Source organism: Mus musculus, chromosome 11 (genome assembly GCF_000001635.26).
Source record: "Mus musculus strain C57BL/6J chromosome 11, GRCm38.p6 C57BL/6J".
Classification (NCBI taxonomy): domain Eukaryota; kingdom Metazoa; phylum Chordata; class Mammalia; order Rodentia; family Muridae; genus Mus; species Mus musculus.
Genome location: NC_000077.6, coordinates 97,257,042 through 97,277,584, shown reverse-complemented (window position 1 = coordinate 97,277,584; position 20,543 = coordinate 97,257,042). Strand labels below are relative to the sequence as shown.

Sequence of the window (20,543 nt, the reverse complement as noted above, 5' to 3'; positions counted from 1 at the left end):
TTATATATTAGAGACTTGGTGGATTTTTAACCTGGCCTCAGGTGTCGGACTTCTGAAAGGTGAATGTAAAAATTGTCTTTTTACATAGATGAATTTTCTTTTCTTTTTTTATTTGTTTTTGTTTTTCTGAGACAGGGCTTTTCTAGGTAGCCCTGCCTGCCCTGGCACTCACTCACTAGATCAGGCTGACCTTGAACTCAGAGAGCCACCTGTCTTGTCTACTGAGTGCTGTGATTAAAGGCCTGAGCAACCATCGCCCAACTCATAGATGGCTATTCTAATTTAGCAGGGTTTTGAAATGGGGTCTTATACTCCGTGGCTGCCTTGGAATTGAGCTGCGTATTCCTGGCCACCTTCAAAGGCTTATCATTCCTCCTGCCATTGGAGTGCTAGGATTGTAAGCATGAGCCGCTGTGCTCAGTTTCAACAGGCTCTGAACATGTCTCAGGGGCCTGGAGAGATTTGTAGGCTTATAATTCATTTCATTTTCACTTTTATATTTGATGTTTTGGATCAGTAGACGCTTGAGAGATTTCAAAATCGGATCTGCCATTATTGATGATGAATTAAATTGGGTTCCAGGCTTACGTGAGTGTGACTGCAGCCTCTGCTTGAGTAGCTAGAACAGGAGTAGGACACTACTGTGGAAACCCGCTGTCTCAGAGAAATCAGGTTATACTAGCCTGTTTCTGGGCTCTAGCAACAAAATAGTCCATGTTGCAGCTGACTCCATCTCCAGTAAAGGAGAGTAACAGAAACCGAGGGTTTGGCAGCTGAAAGTTTGTCATCTAAGTGATTGGTTGTTTTTTTTTTTTTTTTTTTTAAATCCTGTGTTAAGAAAATTTATGTCCATATTTTCATATTTTCTCAGTAATCATGATTGACAGTTTCTTTTCTTTCTTTCTTTTTGTTTTTTCGAGACAGGGTTTCTCTGTATAGCCCTGGCTGTCCTGGAACTCACTTTGTAGACCAGGCTGGCCTCGAACTCAGAAATCTGCCTGCCTCTGCCTCCCAAGTGCTGGGATTAAGATTGACAGTTTTTAATTACTTTAAAAAACCCAGCAAAATTCATAATATGCTATAGATAGCATTATGTTAGCTAGTTAATTGGTCTTAAATTTGAGATGTTAAGGGTGTAGCTTAAAGGTAAGAATGTGTGTTTCATGGACCTGTGTTCAATGCCTAGCAAATAAATAAAGTTTAGAAGATGTAATAAGGAATTTACTCACATTTTTTATGTTCAGCTTTTTAAAAATGTATGTATAAAATAAATATAAGGCACTAAACTGGGCCTGGTGGCTTATGCTTGTAACTTTAGCCCTTAGAGGGCAGGAGGATTAATTACCACAAGTTCAAGGCCAGTTCCAAATCAGCCAGGACTGCATAGTGAGATGTTGTCTTAAAATGCAGAGACAGACAGACAGACTGACACACAAAAGAAAGATAAAGAGAAAGCAAGAGCAAAAGGAAGCAAACGGCAGCTGGGTGGTGGAGTTCATGCTGTGCATTAGGCTGTGCAGGGACTCAGCTCAGAGACCCAGCATCACCATTCCCTCAAAATTGGATTTTTATTTATTAAGCTTTTGTCTGAGGCCATCTGACACTGAATTCTGTGGTGAATTTTCCATAGAAATCAAACTTACTGTTGAACCATTTAAACTTAAAAAAGCATTCACCTGATTTGGGTGGAAATGTTTAAGTTTTATAATTCATGCTCTAGATTTCTTTTTCTTTTTTGAAGTACTGTATTGTTCTGAATGTCTGTCATTGATGCTAGAATACTTAAAGAAGTTTCCTCAAACTCCACTACATAATTCACTAACTTAGTCCTTTAGAGTTGGTTTGTGGCTCCTTGCTCTCGGGCATACTGCTTTTTGTTGTGGGTTGTGTCTTGTCACACTGCCTATTTTGCACTGTCTTCTCTTCTGTTTTACTGAACCTGGAGCAGGAGAGGTCTATGTAATGAGTCAAGCAAAACAAGTTTCGAAGTGAGAGTTGGGTGGATTTGCATCTGAGTGAACAGGACCAGCTTTATTGTATGGACTTTGTAGTATCTAGTCTGCTGTTGTGTTCAAGTCTTTCTTTTTTTTCTTTTTGTTTAACTTCCTGGTTCTAGATTATCAATGTCTAATACAGCCAGGATAAATGTAGTCTTGAGTAGCAAGTTATCTGTGAAACATCTTTGAACTTTGCTACATAAATGAGCCTGTTTTTATTGTAAAGTAAATCTACTCTAATCTGTACTCGAGTCAGTGGTGAAGTACGAACCTTCTGATGGTTGTTGTTGAGTTTAGCACCCCAAATTTTAGAGATTTACTTTTTTTTTAAAAGTATTTCTTTTTTACTTCTTTCTTTCTTTCTTTATTTATTTATTACATGTAAGTACACTGGAGCTGTCTTCAGACACTCCAGGAGAGGGAGTCAGATCTCATTATGGGTGGTTGTGAGCCACCATGTGGTTGCTGGGCTTTGAACTTCGGACCTTCAGAAGAGCAGTCGGATGCTCTTACCCACTGAGCCATCTCACCAGCCCGAGATTTACTTTTGAACACCTTTTGAACCTGTAGTTTTTGTTTTATTTGGTCATTTGTAATCTGATTTTATTTTTATTTTGAACCGGGAAATGTTTTAGAAATACAGAAACGACTTACCTAGATTTAGTATATTGCCTCATTGCTTTAGACTGTTTATACTATTTTTTGGAAAAAGTCACAGATAGATGCTGGAGTTGCAACTCAGTTGATGAGAACCTTTCTAGCACACACAGAGTCCTAGCACCCTGGGGTAGTGTAATCTCCGTGCTTGGAAGGTAAAGGGGGGGGGGGAGATCAGAAGTTTAATGTTGTTTTTCTGTGCTTAGTGAATTTCTAGTCTACATGAAACCTGCTCCCCTTAACCTCCACACTCTTGGGGGGTGGGGGAAGGCTGGGTATTGGTATACACCTCTAATCCCAGCATTTGGGAGGCAGAGGCAGGCAGATCTCTGAACTCACTGCTATCCTGGTCCACTTAGAAAAGTTCCAGGATAGCTAGAGCTACATAGAGAGACCCTGTCTCAAAATGGGGGGAAGGGGAGAATAATAACGAATACCACGGAAATTCATTTTCCTGTTTTACTATGCTCAAAGGTAACTCCTGTTACCCACCTAGAGATAAGTGCAGAATGCGGCATAGTACAGTTTTAACTTCATCCTGTTTATAAGTAGTCACAGAGTACACATGTCAGTAATCTGTGTATTTAAATTCTTTATTTATTCTGAGGTGCCTGTCTCTGCCTCTCATGTGTTGGGAGTAAGGATATGCCACCATGCCCAGCAAGGCTTTGATTGATAGATTAATAGATAGATAGATAGATGGAGGTGCATGCATATAGTCCTAACTCTTTGAAGGTAGAGTCAGGTGGTTTATTTATTTATTTAAAAAAAAAATTTTTTTTTTTGGTTTTTCGAGACAGGATTTCTCTGTAAAGCCCTAACTGCCCTGGAACTCCCTTTGTAGATCAGGCTGGCCTTGAACTCAGAAATCCGCCTGCCTCTGCCTCCCGAGTGCTAGGATTAACCTGGCCTCGTTTTTTTTTTTTTTTTTTTTAAAAGATTTATTTATTTATTTGTTTTATGTATGTGAGTACACTGTAGCTGTACAGATAGATGGTTGTGAACCTTCATGTGGTTGTTGGGAATTGAATTTAGGACCTCTGCTCGCTCTGGTCAGCTCTGCTCTCTCTGGCCCAAAGATTTATTTATTTATAATACATAAGTACACGGTTGCACTCTTTAGACAGGCCAGAAGAGGGCGTCAGATCTCATTATGGGTGGTTGTGAGCCACCGTCATGTGGTTGCTGGGTTTTAACTCAGGGCCCTTGGAAGAGCAGTCAATGTTCTTACCCGCTAAGCCATCTCCACAGCCTGAGTCAGGATCTTAAGTTCCAGTCCCTGGGTTACCATAGTAAGTTTGAGGCCAGCCTAAGCCACAAAAAGCCACAAAAACAAACTGTCTTTTTTTTTTTTTTTTTTTAAAAGATGCCAGGCAATGGTGGGGTATGCCTTTAAACTCAGCACTTGGTGGGGGTGGGGGTGGGGTGGGGGGTGGGGTGGGGGGTGGGCAGAGTCAGGCAGACCTCTGTGAGTCCAAAGCTAGCCTGGTCTTCAGAGTGAGTTCCAGGACAGTCAAGGCGACACAGAGAAACTATTTTTAAAAAAAGAGAGAGAGACACACACAGAGAAAGTACTCCCTTGGTTTTTCCTTGGACTTGCTCTTTCCAGCATCGCTTGTAAGAAGATTTAGCTCAGTCCCAGTGACTGATTGTTTGCTTCCCATTGACTTGAGAAATTACAGTTCTGCTCCACCAGCGCAACAACCACTGCAAAGTTTTAACAGTGGAGTCACTCGTTAGGGAAAGTATTCAGCTTCCAAATGATTGCGAATGTAGTTACAGCACTTACATTTTTTATTTTTTAATTTATCAGGCAATCAGGAAAAAAATATTGAGTCTTACTGTAGTAAATGCAAGACATATTATGCATGTGGTTACAACACAGTATGATGTCATCCTTCTAGCACAGCAAGGCCTGGTGATGTAGCCCGTCACTTCATTGCAGAGAAGGCTCATTGGGCTCCCTACCTCTGCAGTGCCTGGGAATCTTCCATTGTAGAAGATTGTAGAATTGTTTCCAAGGTCCATGTTGCCACTTTAGTACAGCCATTTTTATGAATTTCATTTGAAGTACAGTCTGTATAGAAGTCCAAAGACTTAATCCTAGAACTGAAACAAAGAAATGACATTCTACTCTTTCTATGGCATAGAAGAATTGAAAATTAGTTAATTATCAACACAATTGATAGGCCAACTTAAGCATTTCACTTGTTGTTGACTCCCCCTCCGAACCTCCAACAACCCCCTGGCTGTCCTGGAACCTGCTTTGTAGACCAGGCTGGTCTTGAACTCAGCAGAGATTTGACTGCCTCTGCCTCCACAGTGCTGGGATCGAAGGCACGTGCCACCACTACCTGACACATTTCTTTTTTTTTTTTTTTTTAATAATGTATACAGTTGTGGTTTTTTTTTTGTTTTGTTTTGTTTTGTTTTGTTTTTCGAGACAGGGTTTCTCTGTATAGTCCTGGCTGTCCTGGAGCTCACTTTGTAGACCAGGCTGGTCTCGAACTCAGAAATCCACCTGCCTCTGCCTCCCGAGTGCTGGGATTAAAGGCGTGCGCCACCACGCCCGGCTACATTTCATTTTTTAAACTTAGAAATTGACAGGTTTTTTTTTTTAAAGATTTATTTATTTATTATATGTAAGTACACTGTAGCTGTCTTCAGACACTCCAGAAGAGGGTGTCAGATCTTGTTACAGATGGTTGTGAGCTACCATGTGGTTGCTGGGATTTGAACTCTGAACCTTCGGAAGAACAGTCGGGTGCTCTTACCCACTGAGCCATCTCACCAGTCCCGAAATTGACAGTTTTAGTGGAAACTTATTTGAATTAATACCTGTTTCTTATTTTTATTATTTTGACTTATTTATTTTATGTGTATGAGTATTTTTTTAATTTTTAAAAAATATTTATTTATTTATTATATTTACACTGTTGCTGTCTTCAGAAACTCCAGAAGATGGCATCAGATTTCGTTACGGATGGTTGTGAGCCACCATGTGGTTGCTGGGAATTGAACTCAGGACCTCTGAAAGAGCAGTCAGTGCTCTTAACCACTGAGCCATCTCACCAGCCCTGTATGAGTATTCTTACTGCATGTGTATGTATATGTGCACCACATGTATGCCTGGTGCCCATGGAGGTCAAGAGAGGACCTCAGATCTTCTGGAACTAGAGTTATGAATGGTGGTGGATTCTTGGAACCCAAACCAGGTCCTCTCAAGAACAACAAATGCTTTTTTTTTTGTTTGTTTTTTGTTTTTTCGAGTCAGGGTTTCTCTGTATAGTCTTGGCTGTCCTGGAACTCACTTTGTAGACCAGGCTGGCCTCAAACTCAGAAATCCACCTGTCTCTGCCTCCCGAGTGCTGGGATTAAAGGCGTGCGCCACCACTGCACGGAACTCAGGACCTTCGAAGAGCAGTCAGTGTTGTAAACCACTGAGCCATCTCACCAGCCCTACACCATATCTTTTAAGTGATTACTACTTACCAGGCAGTAAATGCTAACTCAGCCACTTTCTACAGATTATCCCCGTGTTTGGTTGCCTTTTAAAATGCAGTTCTAATAAGGTGCAAAAAATACTGACTATTTAAAAGGTTTAGTGGAGGTCTATTTTTGAGGTACATATTTTTGTTCCTCTGACTTCTTTTACTCTTCTAAAAATGTCAGTATCTTGAAAAGAGAAAGAAGCTGTTAAGTATAAATAGCTTGATTTATTAGTATAAACAGGTGTATTTTCCCTAAACATAGGAGGAATGAAAAAAAATACTGGTAATTTGATGTTGTATACAGTGCTTTCTAAAGTAAACATTTTAAGCACCTTGGTGGTTATGGTAGTAATTAGCTAAATGTGATTTGCAAATGTAATGTGGTTCGGGTATGTTGACATTGATAAATGCTTGGCTGCCATGAAAATTGACTGTATGTGTTGATAGATGACAAATGGTTGCCTAGATGAGGATTAAGGTCAGCAACTAAACCAGTTGTTTTGTTGGCATAAGTTTCATACTTTGAAAAATACTCATATCTCTTTGGAGCAAATCTCCAGTTACGTGCTTTCTTTCTTCTGTATTTCATTTTGTAAAAAAACATTCCATTCCTTATTTGTTAGTGAGGATCTGGGGATGGCATGGTGTATATAGAGGTCCTGGGGATCAGATTCAGTTTGTTAGGGTTGACAGCAGGAACCTACCAACAGAGCCATCTTTTGCCACAGTTTGAACTTTTAAGACAAGGTATTGTTATGTGACCCTGGTAGGTCTTGAACTCAAAGTCTATCTGTCTTCTGAGTGCTGGCTGGAATTCAGGTATGGCCTACTGTTCCTGGCTCCCACCCTCCTTTTTAAATTGAGTTTGTGAGTAGGCAAAAGGTTTATTGTCCATAACCAGTTGGGCATAAAGGTTTTGGGAACTGATTGGTATGTTCCGATAAAATACAATGGGAATTCCATTAATATTGCCACTTTTAAAAAAATTAACTTAGATGACATTTTTGTTTTGAAACAGGAAGATTTGTAAGAAGTTTTTTAAAAAGTAAGTGTGTGTGTGTGTGTGTGTGTGTGTGTGTTTTGGATCTTGAACAAAGGGCCTTGTATGATCTTAAGGAATAAGAGTTTAGGGGCTGGTGAGATGGTCACTGACTGCTCTTCCAGAGGTCCTGAGTTAAAATCCCAGCAACCACATGGTGGCTCACAGCCATCCATAATGAGATCTGATGCCCTCTTCTGGTGTAGCTGAAGACAGCTACGGTGTACTTACATATAATAATAAATCTTAGGAGGGCTGGAGTGAGTGGGGCTGAGTAGCAGAGGTCCTGAGTTCAGTTCCCAGCAACCACATGATGGATCATAACTATCTGTACAGGAACAGTGTATTCATATACATAAAATCGATACATAAATCTTTAAAAAAACTTTTTAACAAACACTTAGGGGAAAACACAAGATGATTAATAATCAGTGTTAGTAACTCAGGAGATTATAATTTAAACCATCGAATGACATTTAATATTCATCAGATTGTTAGACTTTTTTTAAAAAAATAATTTAGGTTTTTTTTGGTTTGTTTGTTTGGTTGGTTTTTTTTGTTTTGTTTTTTGTTTTGTTTTTTTGATTTTTTTTTTTTTTTTTTTTTTTTTGAGACAGGGTTTCTTTGTGTAGCCCTGGCTGTCCTAGAACTCACTCTATAAAACAGGCTGGGCTTGAACTCAGAAATCCACCTGCTTCCCAAGTGCTGGGGCTAAAGGCGTGTGCCACCATTGCCCTATTCATTTGTTAAGACATTTTAAAGTGGTTCAGAAAATACTGAATTTGTTTTTTTGTACAGTGGAATGTCAGTTGGAGTCACTCTGGAGGAAATTTGTCAAAGTATTGGTATTGTTGAGATATATATCCTCCAGTCCAGAAAGACTACCATTTTTGGTTCTTTCTCTGAAAAAAAAATGTGCATGTGTAGAAGAAGACACTAGACCAAGATGTTTATTGTAGTACTGTTTTGTTTATATGCAATACAAACAAGCAACAGAACAATGGTTTAAACATGGAAATAAACTTCTTTAGGAAGAGTCTGGATAAATAACTGCTTTATTTATAGGGTGGAACATTTTAAAGGAGTTCAGATTAATAAGATCATGCCAGGTGTGGCAGTGTATACCTTTAATCTCAATGGAGGCTGAAGCAGGTGAATTTCTGTGAGTTCTAGGACAGCCTGGTCTACGTAATGAGTTCCAGGATACCAAAGGCTGTATGGTGACATCATGACTTTAAAATAAACAAGGAAATCTATGTGAATAACATTTGATATAAGTAAGTTAGGTCTGCATCTATCACATTAACCCATTTCCAGAAAACACAATGTTAAATTAATAAAGTTAGTTGGGAAAGTTATATATACCCTTGAAATTATTGTGTAAAATGTAAAGAACAGTTTGCAGATCTTTGTGTGTTTGAACAAATACAGGAAAGATAGACCATAGCATTAAGTTGGTAGTTATCTCTAGAAAATGCAATTTCATTATATTTACTCTGTAGGCCCCTGTTTTCCTGAGGAGATGAAATCCAACACCTCTAGTGGATACCTGAAATATGAGGGCATATTTGCTCTCTCCTTTGTATCTTGCCAACAGTAAAAAGAACTACTCTATTCTTCTTCCCCCACCCCCGACCTCCACCCCATCCTTATTTTTTCTTTTCTTTGAGTCAGGGTTTCTCTGTGTAGCCTGGCTGTCCTAGAACTCATTCTGTAGACCAGGCTGGCCTTGAACAACTTCTGCCTCCTGAGTGCAGGAGGGATTAAAGGCATGTGCCACCATGCCCAGCTAGTTCTTCCATCATTAATGTTTTAATCTCTGCTTTATGTTATTTTTGTATCTTTGTGTCATTTGTTAAGGATATAAAATAAGTATTACTGGGACATGCGAACTTGTACATCTCTGCAGTTAATCTCATAACTTGGATTTCTATCTGACTAGTTGTAAGTAGAATATATTGTCTACATGCACTGGACAAAGGATTCCTAGGTGGTACAGGAGATTTTATGCTAAGTTGTGAAGTTTTTAAAAGCATTTTTAAAAGCATCTATTTTATGAATATGGGTACACTGTTGCTGTCTTCAGACACACCAGAAGAGGACATTGGATCCCATTGCAGGTAGATGGTCGTGAGCCACCATGTGGTTGCTGGAAATTGAACTCAGGTCCTTTGGAAGAGCAGTCAGTGCCTCTTAAGCACTGAGCCATTTTTCCAGCCATTAAAAAGCATTCTTTTTTATATTTTATTTTATTTTGATTTTTATTTTGTGTGTGGGGTGTGTGTGTGTGTATGTGTGCAGGTGCATACCCATACATGTCCACAGAGGCCAGAGACAGATTCCCCCAGGAGCTGAGGTTATTGACGAATGTGAGCTTCCTGGGTGTGGATGGGATGTTGGGAACTGAACTCCACCCTTCTGCACTTAGTGGCCAGGCTATCTGTCTACTCCCCAATATAAAATGAAAATTTTTATATAAAGACTTAAGTAGAGAAGATTTTATATATTGATAAATAGTATGAAAACTGTAAACATGTATTATTGCTTTTAATCTAATTTAGAAAATATGAGTTGCTTTGAAGTATTGAAATAACTCATTTATTTTTACCATTGTATAAATAATTAATCAAGGTTTAAAAAAAGTGCATGAAACATTAGCCCAGGTTGAAGGTGAACATATTTTGTACTATTTCTGATAATAATTGGTCTTTCTTTTCTTAGGTAAGGCAGGCAACCAATCAAATTGTGATGAATTGTGCTGATATTGACATTATTACAGCTTCATATGCCCCAGAAGGAGATGAAGGTAAGAACTGTTCCATTTTAATTTGGTATGTGAGAGACAGATAGAGCCGGACTGACTTAGACTTTCAGTCTGAAACTTCTATACTGCCTGCTTTAAAATGTGCTGGGCACGCTGATACATTCCTGTAATCCCACGATTTGTGAGGCTGAGGCAAGAGGACTGTATTCTTCTTAAAAAGACCTCACCACCTTGAACCTTGAGATAGTAAGTCTTGCTTATAATTGGGAAAAATACTTGATGAGCCCAAGTGTTAAGGTTAGAAGTTGCATGATGGTGTTAGTCATGAGGGTGTTAAAAGAGCCATGATGTTTTTCTTGTGGAAGTCCTATGAGCATCTTTAAGTGAGAACTAGTGTAGACGGTTTGGTAAGGGGTGGTGTGGATGTGTAGTTTCAGTAAGGTTACAATAGTTTTGAGGTTCAGAATTTCTTTTTACTTTTGTGTTTACCTTGCCATTCCTTGGCAGAATATTTTATTGGTTAATTGATTTCATTGAAAAATCTCATTTGACATAGATAAAATTACCAGTATTTTTCTTAGTTTCTATTTTTTATTCTTCTGCTTTACATTATGTTGAAATGAAGCATACAGGTTTCTTTTAAGGTCTAGCATTTGTGTTACGACTTTTTTTTTATTTTTTAATGATTTATTATGTATATGAGTACACTGTAGCTGTCTTCAGACACACCAGAAGAGGGCATCAGATCCCATTACAGATGGTGGTGAGCCACCATGTGGTTGCTGGGAATTGAACTCAGGACCTCTGGAAGAGTAGTCAGTGCTCTTAACCGCTGAGCCATCTCTACAGCCCATCATGACTTTTTCTTAAGACATCTTAAAATAGAAAGATGAGGTAATAGTGGTTGCCCATACTGTTGCTACAGTTAGCTTATGCTCACTAGTTTGTGAAATAGAACTGTGTGCTACATTTTAACTTTAGAAAAACAAATTCTTCAGATAGACTTGAAGTGTGGACTTATGAAAGATTGCTTGGTAAGTGAGAGGATGATCAATTTCTTCACTTCTGAGGAAAAGTGGAAATACTTGAGATAGTTCCATGGAGACTAGCTTTCAGTTAAAGAACATTTCAGTTAGTATTGTTTTTTGTTTAAAGAAAAAAACCCTGCCATTTATTATTTACTTATCTAGTCTAGCCCATGTACTTCGTGCTATGGCAGATAGAAACACCCAGAATCATCATTCTTTCTCTAATTCTATGTACACTGGTGTTTTCCCTGCATGTGTCTGTGTGAGGATGTCTGATCCTCTGGAACTGCAGTTACAGACAGATGGGAGCTGCCATGTAGGTGCTGGGAATTGAACCCGGGTCCTCTGAAAAGCAGCCATTGCTCTTACCCGATGAGCCTTCTCTCCAGCTCTGTCACTGCAGGGTTTTAACTGTTAATGAGGCATCCAGTATAGATAGGCAAATCTAGTAAAATACACATGCACCCTTCAGGAGCTTACTTAAAAAATAAGAGCTAGCATAGGAGGAACAACAATATGAACTAACCAGTACCCCCAGAACTCCTGGGACTAAATCACCAACCAAAGAAAACATATGGTGGGACTGGTGGCTCTAGCTGCATATGTAGCAGAGGATGGCCTAGTCGGTCATCAATGGGAGGAGAGGCCCTTGGTCCTGTGTAGGTTCTATGCCCCAGTATAGGGGACTGCCAGGGCCAGGAAGTGGGAGTAGCTGGGTTGTTGAGCAGGGGGAGTGGGGAGGGGATGGGGATTTTCAGAGGGAAACCAGGAAAGTGGATAACGTTTGAAATGTAAATAAAGAAAATAAAGGTACAAAAAAAAAACCCCCAAAAACAGCAAGGGCCTGGAGAGGTGGTTAAGAATACTGTCTGAGCCACCAGTGGCGCACACCTTTGATCCCAGCACTTGGGAGGCAGAGGCAGGCAGATTTCTGAGTTTGAGGCCAGCCTGGTCTACAGAGTGAGTTCCAGGACAGCCAGGGCTACACAGAGAAACCCTGTCTTGAAAAAAACAAAAAACCAAACAAAAAAACAACAACAAAAAAACCACTGTCTGTTCTTCTAGAGGTCCTAAGTTCAATTCCCAACATCCGTGTGGGAATCGGAATCTTTAATGGAATCCGATGCCCTCTTCTGGTGTCTCTAAAGACAGAAACGGTATACTCACGTACATAAAACAAATAAATAAATCTAAAAAAACAAACAAAACCAAAAAAACCCCAAACACTTCCCAACCAAACTGCAGGAAAGGAGCAGAGGGTTTACAAGGTTTGCTGTGTGTGCAGCTGAGTGGTGCTAAGCTGGCAGTGACCTGCATTGGAGCAACCTGAGAGTGCTCTCACCTTGCAAGCAGCAGGGCAGTTCCTGCTCAAGGAGTAGGATCTGTAGAGACTCTGATAAAACATTGCCGCTTTTTTAGATACTTAAAATCTTTTCCACCTGGCAGTGGTGGCCCACGCCTTTACTCCCAGTGCTTGGGAGGTATAGGCAGCTGAATCTCAGAGTTGGAGGCCAGCCTGGTCTACAGAGTGAGTTCCAGGATAGCCAGGGCTACACAGAGAAACCCTGTCTCGGAGAAAGAGAAACAAACAACAGAGTTTTCCTTCAGAACTAGCTAAACCACATTTCTCAGTCCCTTTCTCCTGTAGCGGCAAGAGAAACCCAGAGTCATGCCGAGCTCGTTTGATATTAGAATGTAATTCACAAAATGGTAATTTTACTGATTTGATCCCCCCCTCCCCCCCAGACAGGGTTTCTCTGTGTAGTCCTGGCTTTTCTGGAACTCACTCTGTAGACCAGGCTGGCCTCAAACTCAGAAACCTACCTGCCTTTGCCTCCCAAGTGCGGGGATTAAAGGTGTGTGCCACCACTGGCTGGCTGGCTGGCTGATTTGATATTTTAAAGTTTGCATAAGGAACAGTGATAGATTTAGCCTCTGTATATACACACTTTTACACACACACACACACACACACACACACACACACACACACACACACACCAAATAGTTATAAATTTGATCCAGCTCTTTCCAGAGCTACTTGCTGGTAATAGGGACCATTTTAACCTAACTAATCACATCAAGTGATTAATTATTAATTAATACTTATGATTGATTACTTTGTGTAAGATTGATTCAGCCATGCATGGTATCCTATACCTTTAATCCCTGCTCTATAGAAGCAGAGGAAGGTGGATCTTGTATGAGTTCCAGACAAATTGGTTCTATATAGTCAGTTCCAGTCCAGCCAGGAGTACATAGTGAGACCTGGAGAGAGAGAGAGAGACAGAGAGACAGAGAGACAGAGAAAGGAAAAAAGAAAAAAATTCATTCAGCTATTAGGAGCCTCTAAGTTTGATGCTTGAAAGTAAAACCAACTAGAAAAGTATTTGAAACCATGAAGTTGTTGCAATGTAAGTTTTTAATAGGTGAAGAAAGGTCATCTTGTGATATGTGCATTAATCCTGAGAAACCATTAGACTCTAAGGCACTGTATTTTAAGCATGGTTAATTTAATACAACTGAGATCTTACTCAGCAAAAATGGCTGAAAACTCTTTTTTTACTGTTCTACACTTCAAGGGTTGGTGAAATTCTAGCACTTAAGCCAGTGCAAGGAGTGTACCTCCCTACACAGGGCAGGGTTAGTGTTGTCATCAGCGTCTGCAAGAAAAATACGAAACTCTTGAGTGCCTGAACTCAGGTCCTGACAGGTAACCAGTCTTTTAATTTATCATTAATAGACAGATTGAGTAAAGCCACATAGAAAAGGATCTTTGGAAGGTTTTGTGCTGGCTTTTGCCTGAGTGTATCCTTCAGGTAATCTGCTTGCAGAGTTAGTGTGTGGGAAAGGATTCCCCCTGGTGAAGTTTGTCTATTCAGAGCTCTAGTGTATAGTTCCTGATCTACCAGCATCACCTTGGCCTATCTAGCTAAGCTTGACCTAAATTACACTGTTCTTTAAGTACAGTTGTGTATTTGAATGTGTGCTTATGGAAGTGTGCATATATTTAATGTAATAAAAGGATATCGCCAAATACACCATCAGAGCAGATTATTAAACCTTCACTTGATTGTAAGCCCTTGTCTAACTCTTAGTAACGTATATTCTATCATATAATTATATATATAGATAAATACACTAGTTACTTCTTTGAAGTTGACTTAATGTCATTATTCTCAAATTCTGTGTAGCCCTTATAATGGGAAGACTGAGAAGGGGGGTGAGGCACTACAACACCCTCCCAACCTCATGACCTATGTTGAATCTTGTGAACCCACATGGTGGAAGGTGACAGAGTTAGTGTGTTGTGGTGTGCACCCCCTAGAAAATAATGCTTAAAGAAAGAAAATATTAGTGGCTGGTGTGTAGTTCAGTGGTAGAATGCCTGTGTAACATGTGCAAGCCCCTGAATTTCATTCCTGCTACTATAAATACTGAAATATTCAGAATCTCTCAGTCAGCTCCTCTTGGTAGAATTTTAGACTTCTTTGTGTGGAGAGGTTGGGCCCATGATGGACTGACCACCAGGGCTAGACTCCCTCATTCACTTCCTCACACTCAGTTACGCCGTACCCAGGTTACCTTCAGAGAGTCTTTGTTTTGTTTCATTTGGCTTTTTGAGAAGGGGACACGCTATACAGTCAAGACTGGCCTTGAACACTTAACAGACCCCATATTTCATCTTTTATTTACTTTTTGAGACAGGGTTTCTGTGTGTAGTCTAGGCTGGCCTCACATTCAGAGATCCACCTGCCTCTGCCTCCAGAATGCTAGGATTAAAGGCGTGCACCACCACTGCCTGTCTTTTTTTTTTTTTTTTTTTAATTTACTTTTTCTGGTTTATTCTTTCTGAATGTAGTGAGTGTGGAGAATGGGAATATAATTCTCTTTGTCCTATGGCTCTTTTGAGGAATGGGTGACTGACTACTCCGGACTAGCTTGAGGAACTGTTTTCTAAGTTAGATGACTACCTTATTTCACTTATATCTGTACTTTCAGAGCTAATTTAGGTTAACAGCAGAATTGAGAAGAAAATACAGAGAGTGCCCATATAATCCCTGTGCCTGTGCACTTAACAGCTTCATCTAATGTCAGCCCAGTGCCCATAGTTTTGTCTTTTCTAAAATAACACAATTGGAATCATGCAGTATACAGTTTTTCCAGATTGGTTCTTTTTGCTGTAATTGTATACATTGGGATTTTCTCCATGTCTTTTTGTGGTTTAATAACTTGTTTCCTGCCGGGCATGGTGGCGCACGCCTTTAATCCGAGCACTTGGTCGGGAGGCAGAGGCAGGCGGATTTCTGAGTTCGAGGCCAGCCTGGTCTACAGATCGAGTTCCAGGATAGCCAGGGCTACACAGAGAAACCCTGTCTCGAAAAAAACCAAAAAAAAAACAAAAAAAAAAAAAAACCCAAAACAAAACAAAAACCTTGTTTCCTTTTAGCACTGAATGATATTCCAGTTGGGGGTGGTGGCACAGGCTCTTGGAAGGCAGAGGTAGGTGGATTTCTGTGAGTTGTGCCAGTCTGTTCTACACAGCTAGGGCTAGCCAGGGCTGCATAGTGAGATCCTGTCTCAAACAAAAAAAAAAAGTCTGCTTTTTGCATAGGCTACAATTTATTCACTTACCGGTATGTTTTGCTTTCTTCCAAATTTTGGCAGTTATGCATCAAGCTGCTGTCAACATCCACATTAATGTTTTTGTTTGAACTTAAGGTTTTTAAGTCCACTAGGAAAGGGAAGCTACTTTAGATTGCCACAGTTAGTTTGAGACCAAGCAGAGCAAAAAGTCAGAGGTACCAGGAGAAGCTGGATTGAGTCAGTTGGCATGGAGAGGAGTTTGAGCCAGAACAGAGAGTTGACCAGCCAGCCAGAGTTCAGAAAGAATTTGAAAGAGTGTTCTTACTCAGCAGCACCTCTCAGGCTGAAAGCATTCTAGGACTAGATAAGATTATATGAAGACTAGAAGCTTCCAGGACTATGCCTAGGTTAGCAGACAGAGGCAGTAAGCCTTAATATAGGAGAATAAAAAGTTCCTTTTACGGGACTGGAGAGATGACCGAGCAGTTAAGAGCACTGGCTTCAATTCTAGAGGTCCTGAGTTCAATTCCTAGCAACCACATGGTGGCTCACAACCATCTGGGCTGGGACCTGATGCCCTTTTCGAAGCTCTCTTCTGGTGTGTCAGTGGTGGCGAACTCATCATCAAAGGCTCCTTAAAAAAGGTTACTTTTACAATGTAGTTGTGATTGACATTGAAATTCTGAGTTGTATCTGTCTTATGAGTCCCAGGACTTCAGTTACAGCCACTTACAACCATGTACCATGTTTGTGCTGGGGATAGGACCCAGGGCTTCATGCATGTTAAAAGAAGCACCAGATTTACACTCCCAGCCCTTTTAAGATTGTTCTTAGAAGATCTTTAAAGAGGGAGTTGTGGCAGGGCGTGGTGGCGCATGCCTTTAATCCCAGTACTCGGGAGGCAGAGGCAGGGGGATTTCTGAGTTCGAGGCCAGCCTGGTCTACAGAGTGAGTTCCAGGACAGCCAGGGCCACACAGAGAAATCCTGTCTCGAACCCCCCCCCCCCAAAAAAAAAGAGGGAGTTGTGGGCTGTTAAGAACACTGACTGCTCCCCTGAAGGGCCTGAGTTCAAATCCCAACAACCACATGGTGGCTCACCACCATCCATAGTGAGATCTGGCACCCCAGCTATAGTGTATATCTACATATAATAATAAATAAATCTTTAGGATGGAGTGAGTGGGGCTGACTGGATCCAGGAACCTTCATTCCCAACAGCCACATGATGGCTCACAACCATCAGTACAGCTACAGTGTACTCATATACATAAAATAAAGTGAATCTTAAAAAACAAAAAGAGGGAGTTGTTATGTGTGAATGAATGTTCTACAGCATTTACATAGCTGATGAAAGAACTGTCCAAGCAAACATGGGAACCCTACAGTTGCTTGGAGAATGTTTGCACCAACAACATTAGTTTTAATTTTAGGTAACATTTTTGTTGACACTCTAGTAAAGCTAACCATTGCAGTGTGTGTGTGTAGTGCTCAGTGGTGGTTTGAGTTTGCATTTCCTTGATGACTGTTATGTTGAACACTTTCTCTCTCTTTTTTTTTTTTTTTTTGGTTTCTCGAGACAGGGTTTCTCTGTCAGAAATCAGAAACTCAGAAATCCCCCTGCCTCTGCCTCCCAAGTGCTGGGATTAAAGGCGTGCGCCACCACTGCCTGGCTTCATGATGTTTTTAACAATGACTTCTTTTTTTTTTAAAGACATTTATTTATTTTATGTATATGAGTACACTGTAGCTGTACAGATGGTTTTGAGCCTTCATGTGGCTGTTGAGAATTAAATTTTTAGGACCTCTGCTCACTCTAATCAACCCAGCCTGCTCTGCTTGGCCTTGCTCCCTCTGGTCAGATCCACTCGCTTAGTCCCTGCTTGCTCTGGCTCAAAGATTTATTTATTATACATAAGTACACTGTAGCTGTCTTCAGACACACCAGAAGAGGGCGTCAGATCTCATTACCAGTGGTTGCTGGGATTTGAACTTAGGACCTTTGAATAAGCAGTCAATGCTCCTACCTGCTGAGCCACCTTGCCAGCTCAACAATGAATTGTTGACATGTACTAAAATCTTCCAAAGATTTATGCTGCATAGATGCAGCATAGAAAGTAATATTATCTGTAAATCTGGCAAAACTATATCACAATTTTGGAAGCTGTGGCAAGAGAATCGCTAGTTTGAGCTGGGCAGTGGTGGCGCACGCCTTTAATCCCAGCACTTAGGAGGCAGAGGCAGATGGATTTCTGAGTTTGAGGCCAGCCTGGTCTACAGAGTGAGTTCCAGGACAGCCAGGACTACACAGAGAGACCCTGTTTGGAAAAAACAAAACAAACCAAACAAAGAATTGCTAGTTCAAGGACAGTCTTGCTATATAGTAATATAGTAAGGCCCTATTTCACAAAAATATAAGCACAGTATAAATGAATAAATAAAAAAGAAAATTATCGCCGGGCATGGTGGCGCACGTCTTTAATCCTAGCACTCAGGAGGCAGAGGCAGGCGGATTTCTGAGTTCGAGGCCAGACTGGTCTACAGAGTGAGTTCCAGGACAGCTAGGGCTATGCAGAGAAACCCTGTCTCACAAAACAAAACAAACAAACAAACAAACAAAAAATCATTTGTAGTAACCCTATTTCCTTATATCACCAAAGATAGCAAATTTATAAAGAAATATAATTATCTTTAAAAATTGTGTGTGTGGGTTGTGTGTGTATTAGTTATAGGACAGTTCTGTGGAGTCGGTGAGTCTACATGGGTTTTGAGATTTTTGACCTGCCATTACCAGGCTTGTACAGCAAGTGCCTTTGCCCATAGAACCATCTCACCAGCCCACATGTAATTATTATTATTTCTTTAATGATTTATTTATATTTTCTGTGCATTGGTGTTTTGTTTACATGTATGGCTGTGTGGGGGTGTCAGATCTTCTGGAACTGGAATTATAAACAGTTGTAAACTGTCATGTGGGTTTTGGGAATTGAACTCATGTCCTCTGAAAGAACAGCTGGTGCTTTTTAACCACTGAGTCCAGTTCCATGTGTAGCTTTTTTCTTTTAAAGATTTATATATTTTGTATATGAGCATACTGTAGCTATATTCAGACACTCAGAAGAGGGCATCTGATCTCATTACTGATAGGTGTGAGCCACCATGTGGTTGCTAGGAATTAAACTCAGGACCTCTGAAAGAGCAGTCAGTGCTCTTAAGCACTGAGCCATCTTTCTCGGCCCACGTATAATGATTGTCTAAGGAACATGTTTCACTCATTATTGTAACTTGGTTTACTAAACTGAGAAGGTCACATTTTGCCCAGGCACACACCTTTAATGCAAGCACAGGATCTCTGATTTCCAGACCTGGCAGAGCTAGTAAGACCTCATTTTCAGAACACACAAACAAGCAAAAGGACTATTTCATTTTAACATGTGGAAGGCTAAGGCTGGAGGATTGCTATGAGATCCAGATCAGTCTGGGATACTACAGAGTACCAGGGCTATATATAGATATACATGTATATACATATATATCTATAGCCAGACCTGTCTCACAAACGAGAGTAGTTCATTTATTTCAGGAGACATTTTGTTAAAGTTCCTAACTGTGGCAGTTGAGATTTGTTCTTTTCAATGTGCTCAGATTTGTGAAATAATTTCTTCTTTCCAGAAATCCATGCGACAGGATTTAACTATCAGAATGAAGATGAGAAAGTCACCTTGTCTTTTCCTAGCACTCTGCAAACAGGTAAGAAACATGCCTTTTGTGAGATCCTATGAGGGAGAAAGCAGCTTACTGTTCCAAAGAAATTATCCCATTTTTTCCACTATTATTGCATGCAGATTAAAACGTTAAGAGCTTTTCTTTCCCCTTAAAAATTCTGAATTATGAAAATAAACATTTCAAATTTCTTTGTCTTTGTGTTTTACTTAAACAGAAAACTATGAAAAACTACAGATTATTTGCTATAGAATAAGATGTATAGCTTTCAGGTTCTGTTTGTTAACAATCCATGTAAGCCGCTCCCTCCGCCGGGTGCTGACCGAGCTCTCTGAGGACAGGGTTTCCCTAGCATTCCGGTGTATGACCAGAACAAGAGAAGTTTTACTAGTGACAGCATCGAAAGGAAGATTTATTGCTATGATGTTACTATTATTTGACATAAAAGCACAAAGAATATAGAAGACCTTTTGAGCTTAATATAGAAGAAATTATCCTCAATCAGGAAAGCTCTAGGAATTTGGTAAGAGTGGATGATGAAAGAAACGGAGAGACCGCACAGAAACATGTAAATAACTATTATATGTGTGAAAGAGATTTAGCTTCCTAGTAATCAGAAATATAAAAATAAGTTACTATCGTTCTAAACAGGTTTTTTCTTGTCAAGTAAACTAAAGTTTAAAAAATTCTCAACGCGGGCTGAGAGATGGCTCAGTGGTTAAAAGAATGCTTGTTATTCTTCCATAGGACTAAGTTTGGTTCCCGACACCCAGCCCTGGGGGTTCTCACACCCTCTTCTGATCCCCTCCCACCCCTGAAATTGAAATAACACTTAAATGAAAAAGATTCTTGAAAATAAACAAATGTCTCTGCAATACTAGTTAGAGATAAACCCATGTAAATACTTTGAAAACCAGCTTGTTAAAAAAAAGAAGAAGAAAAATAGCTCTTACCACCAGTTCTGTTATAGGAATATATTCTAAGGAAAAGTCATAACAAAAGTATTTTATAGCTAAAAGAATATTTATTGAGACATTTCACGTGTTGGTGAATGAATTAGAACTAATATATTTGTTCAACACAGAGATTGATTTTGACACATTCGTATAGTGAGGTGTATTTAACAGTAAGTTCATGATTTCTTTTTAACATAATAAAGTACTAATTATAACACATATTAATATATATGTGTATGTACATATGTGTGTATGTATGCATATATACACACACACACACACTACATACACACGCACATATTC

General features: G+C 39.9%; 1 protein-coding gene across 5 annotated transcripts in view; it reads left to right on the top strand.

Moving 5' to 3' along the window:
* Npepps (aminopeptidase puromycin sensitive) overlaps positions 1-20,543 on the top strand; it is a 74,819-nt gene that overhangs the window by 3,076 nt on the left and 51,200 nt on the right. For 3 of the 5 annotated variants that reach the window (XR_879535.3, XM_030245668.1, NM_008942.3), the window contains exons 2-3: positions 9,906-9,990; positions 19,234-19,311. Coding sequence is in view for 1 of the 5 variants with exons in the window: in NM_008942.3 (NP_032968.2) it covers positions 9,906-9,990; positions 19,234-19,311 (163 nt within the window). In the remaining 4 variants the exon portion in view is untranslated. Of the gene's footprint in view, positions 1-9,905; positions 9,991-13,558; positions 13,690-19,233; positions 19,312-20,543 lie in introns of all 5 variants that reach the window. The other 2 variants (XM_011248802.1, XM_030245669.1) reach the window with 1 other exon arrangement.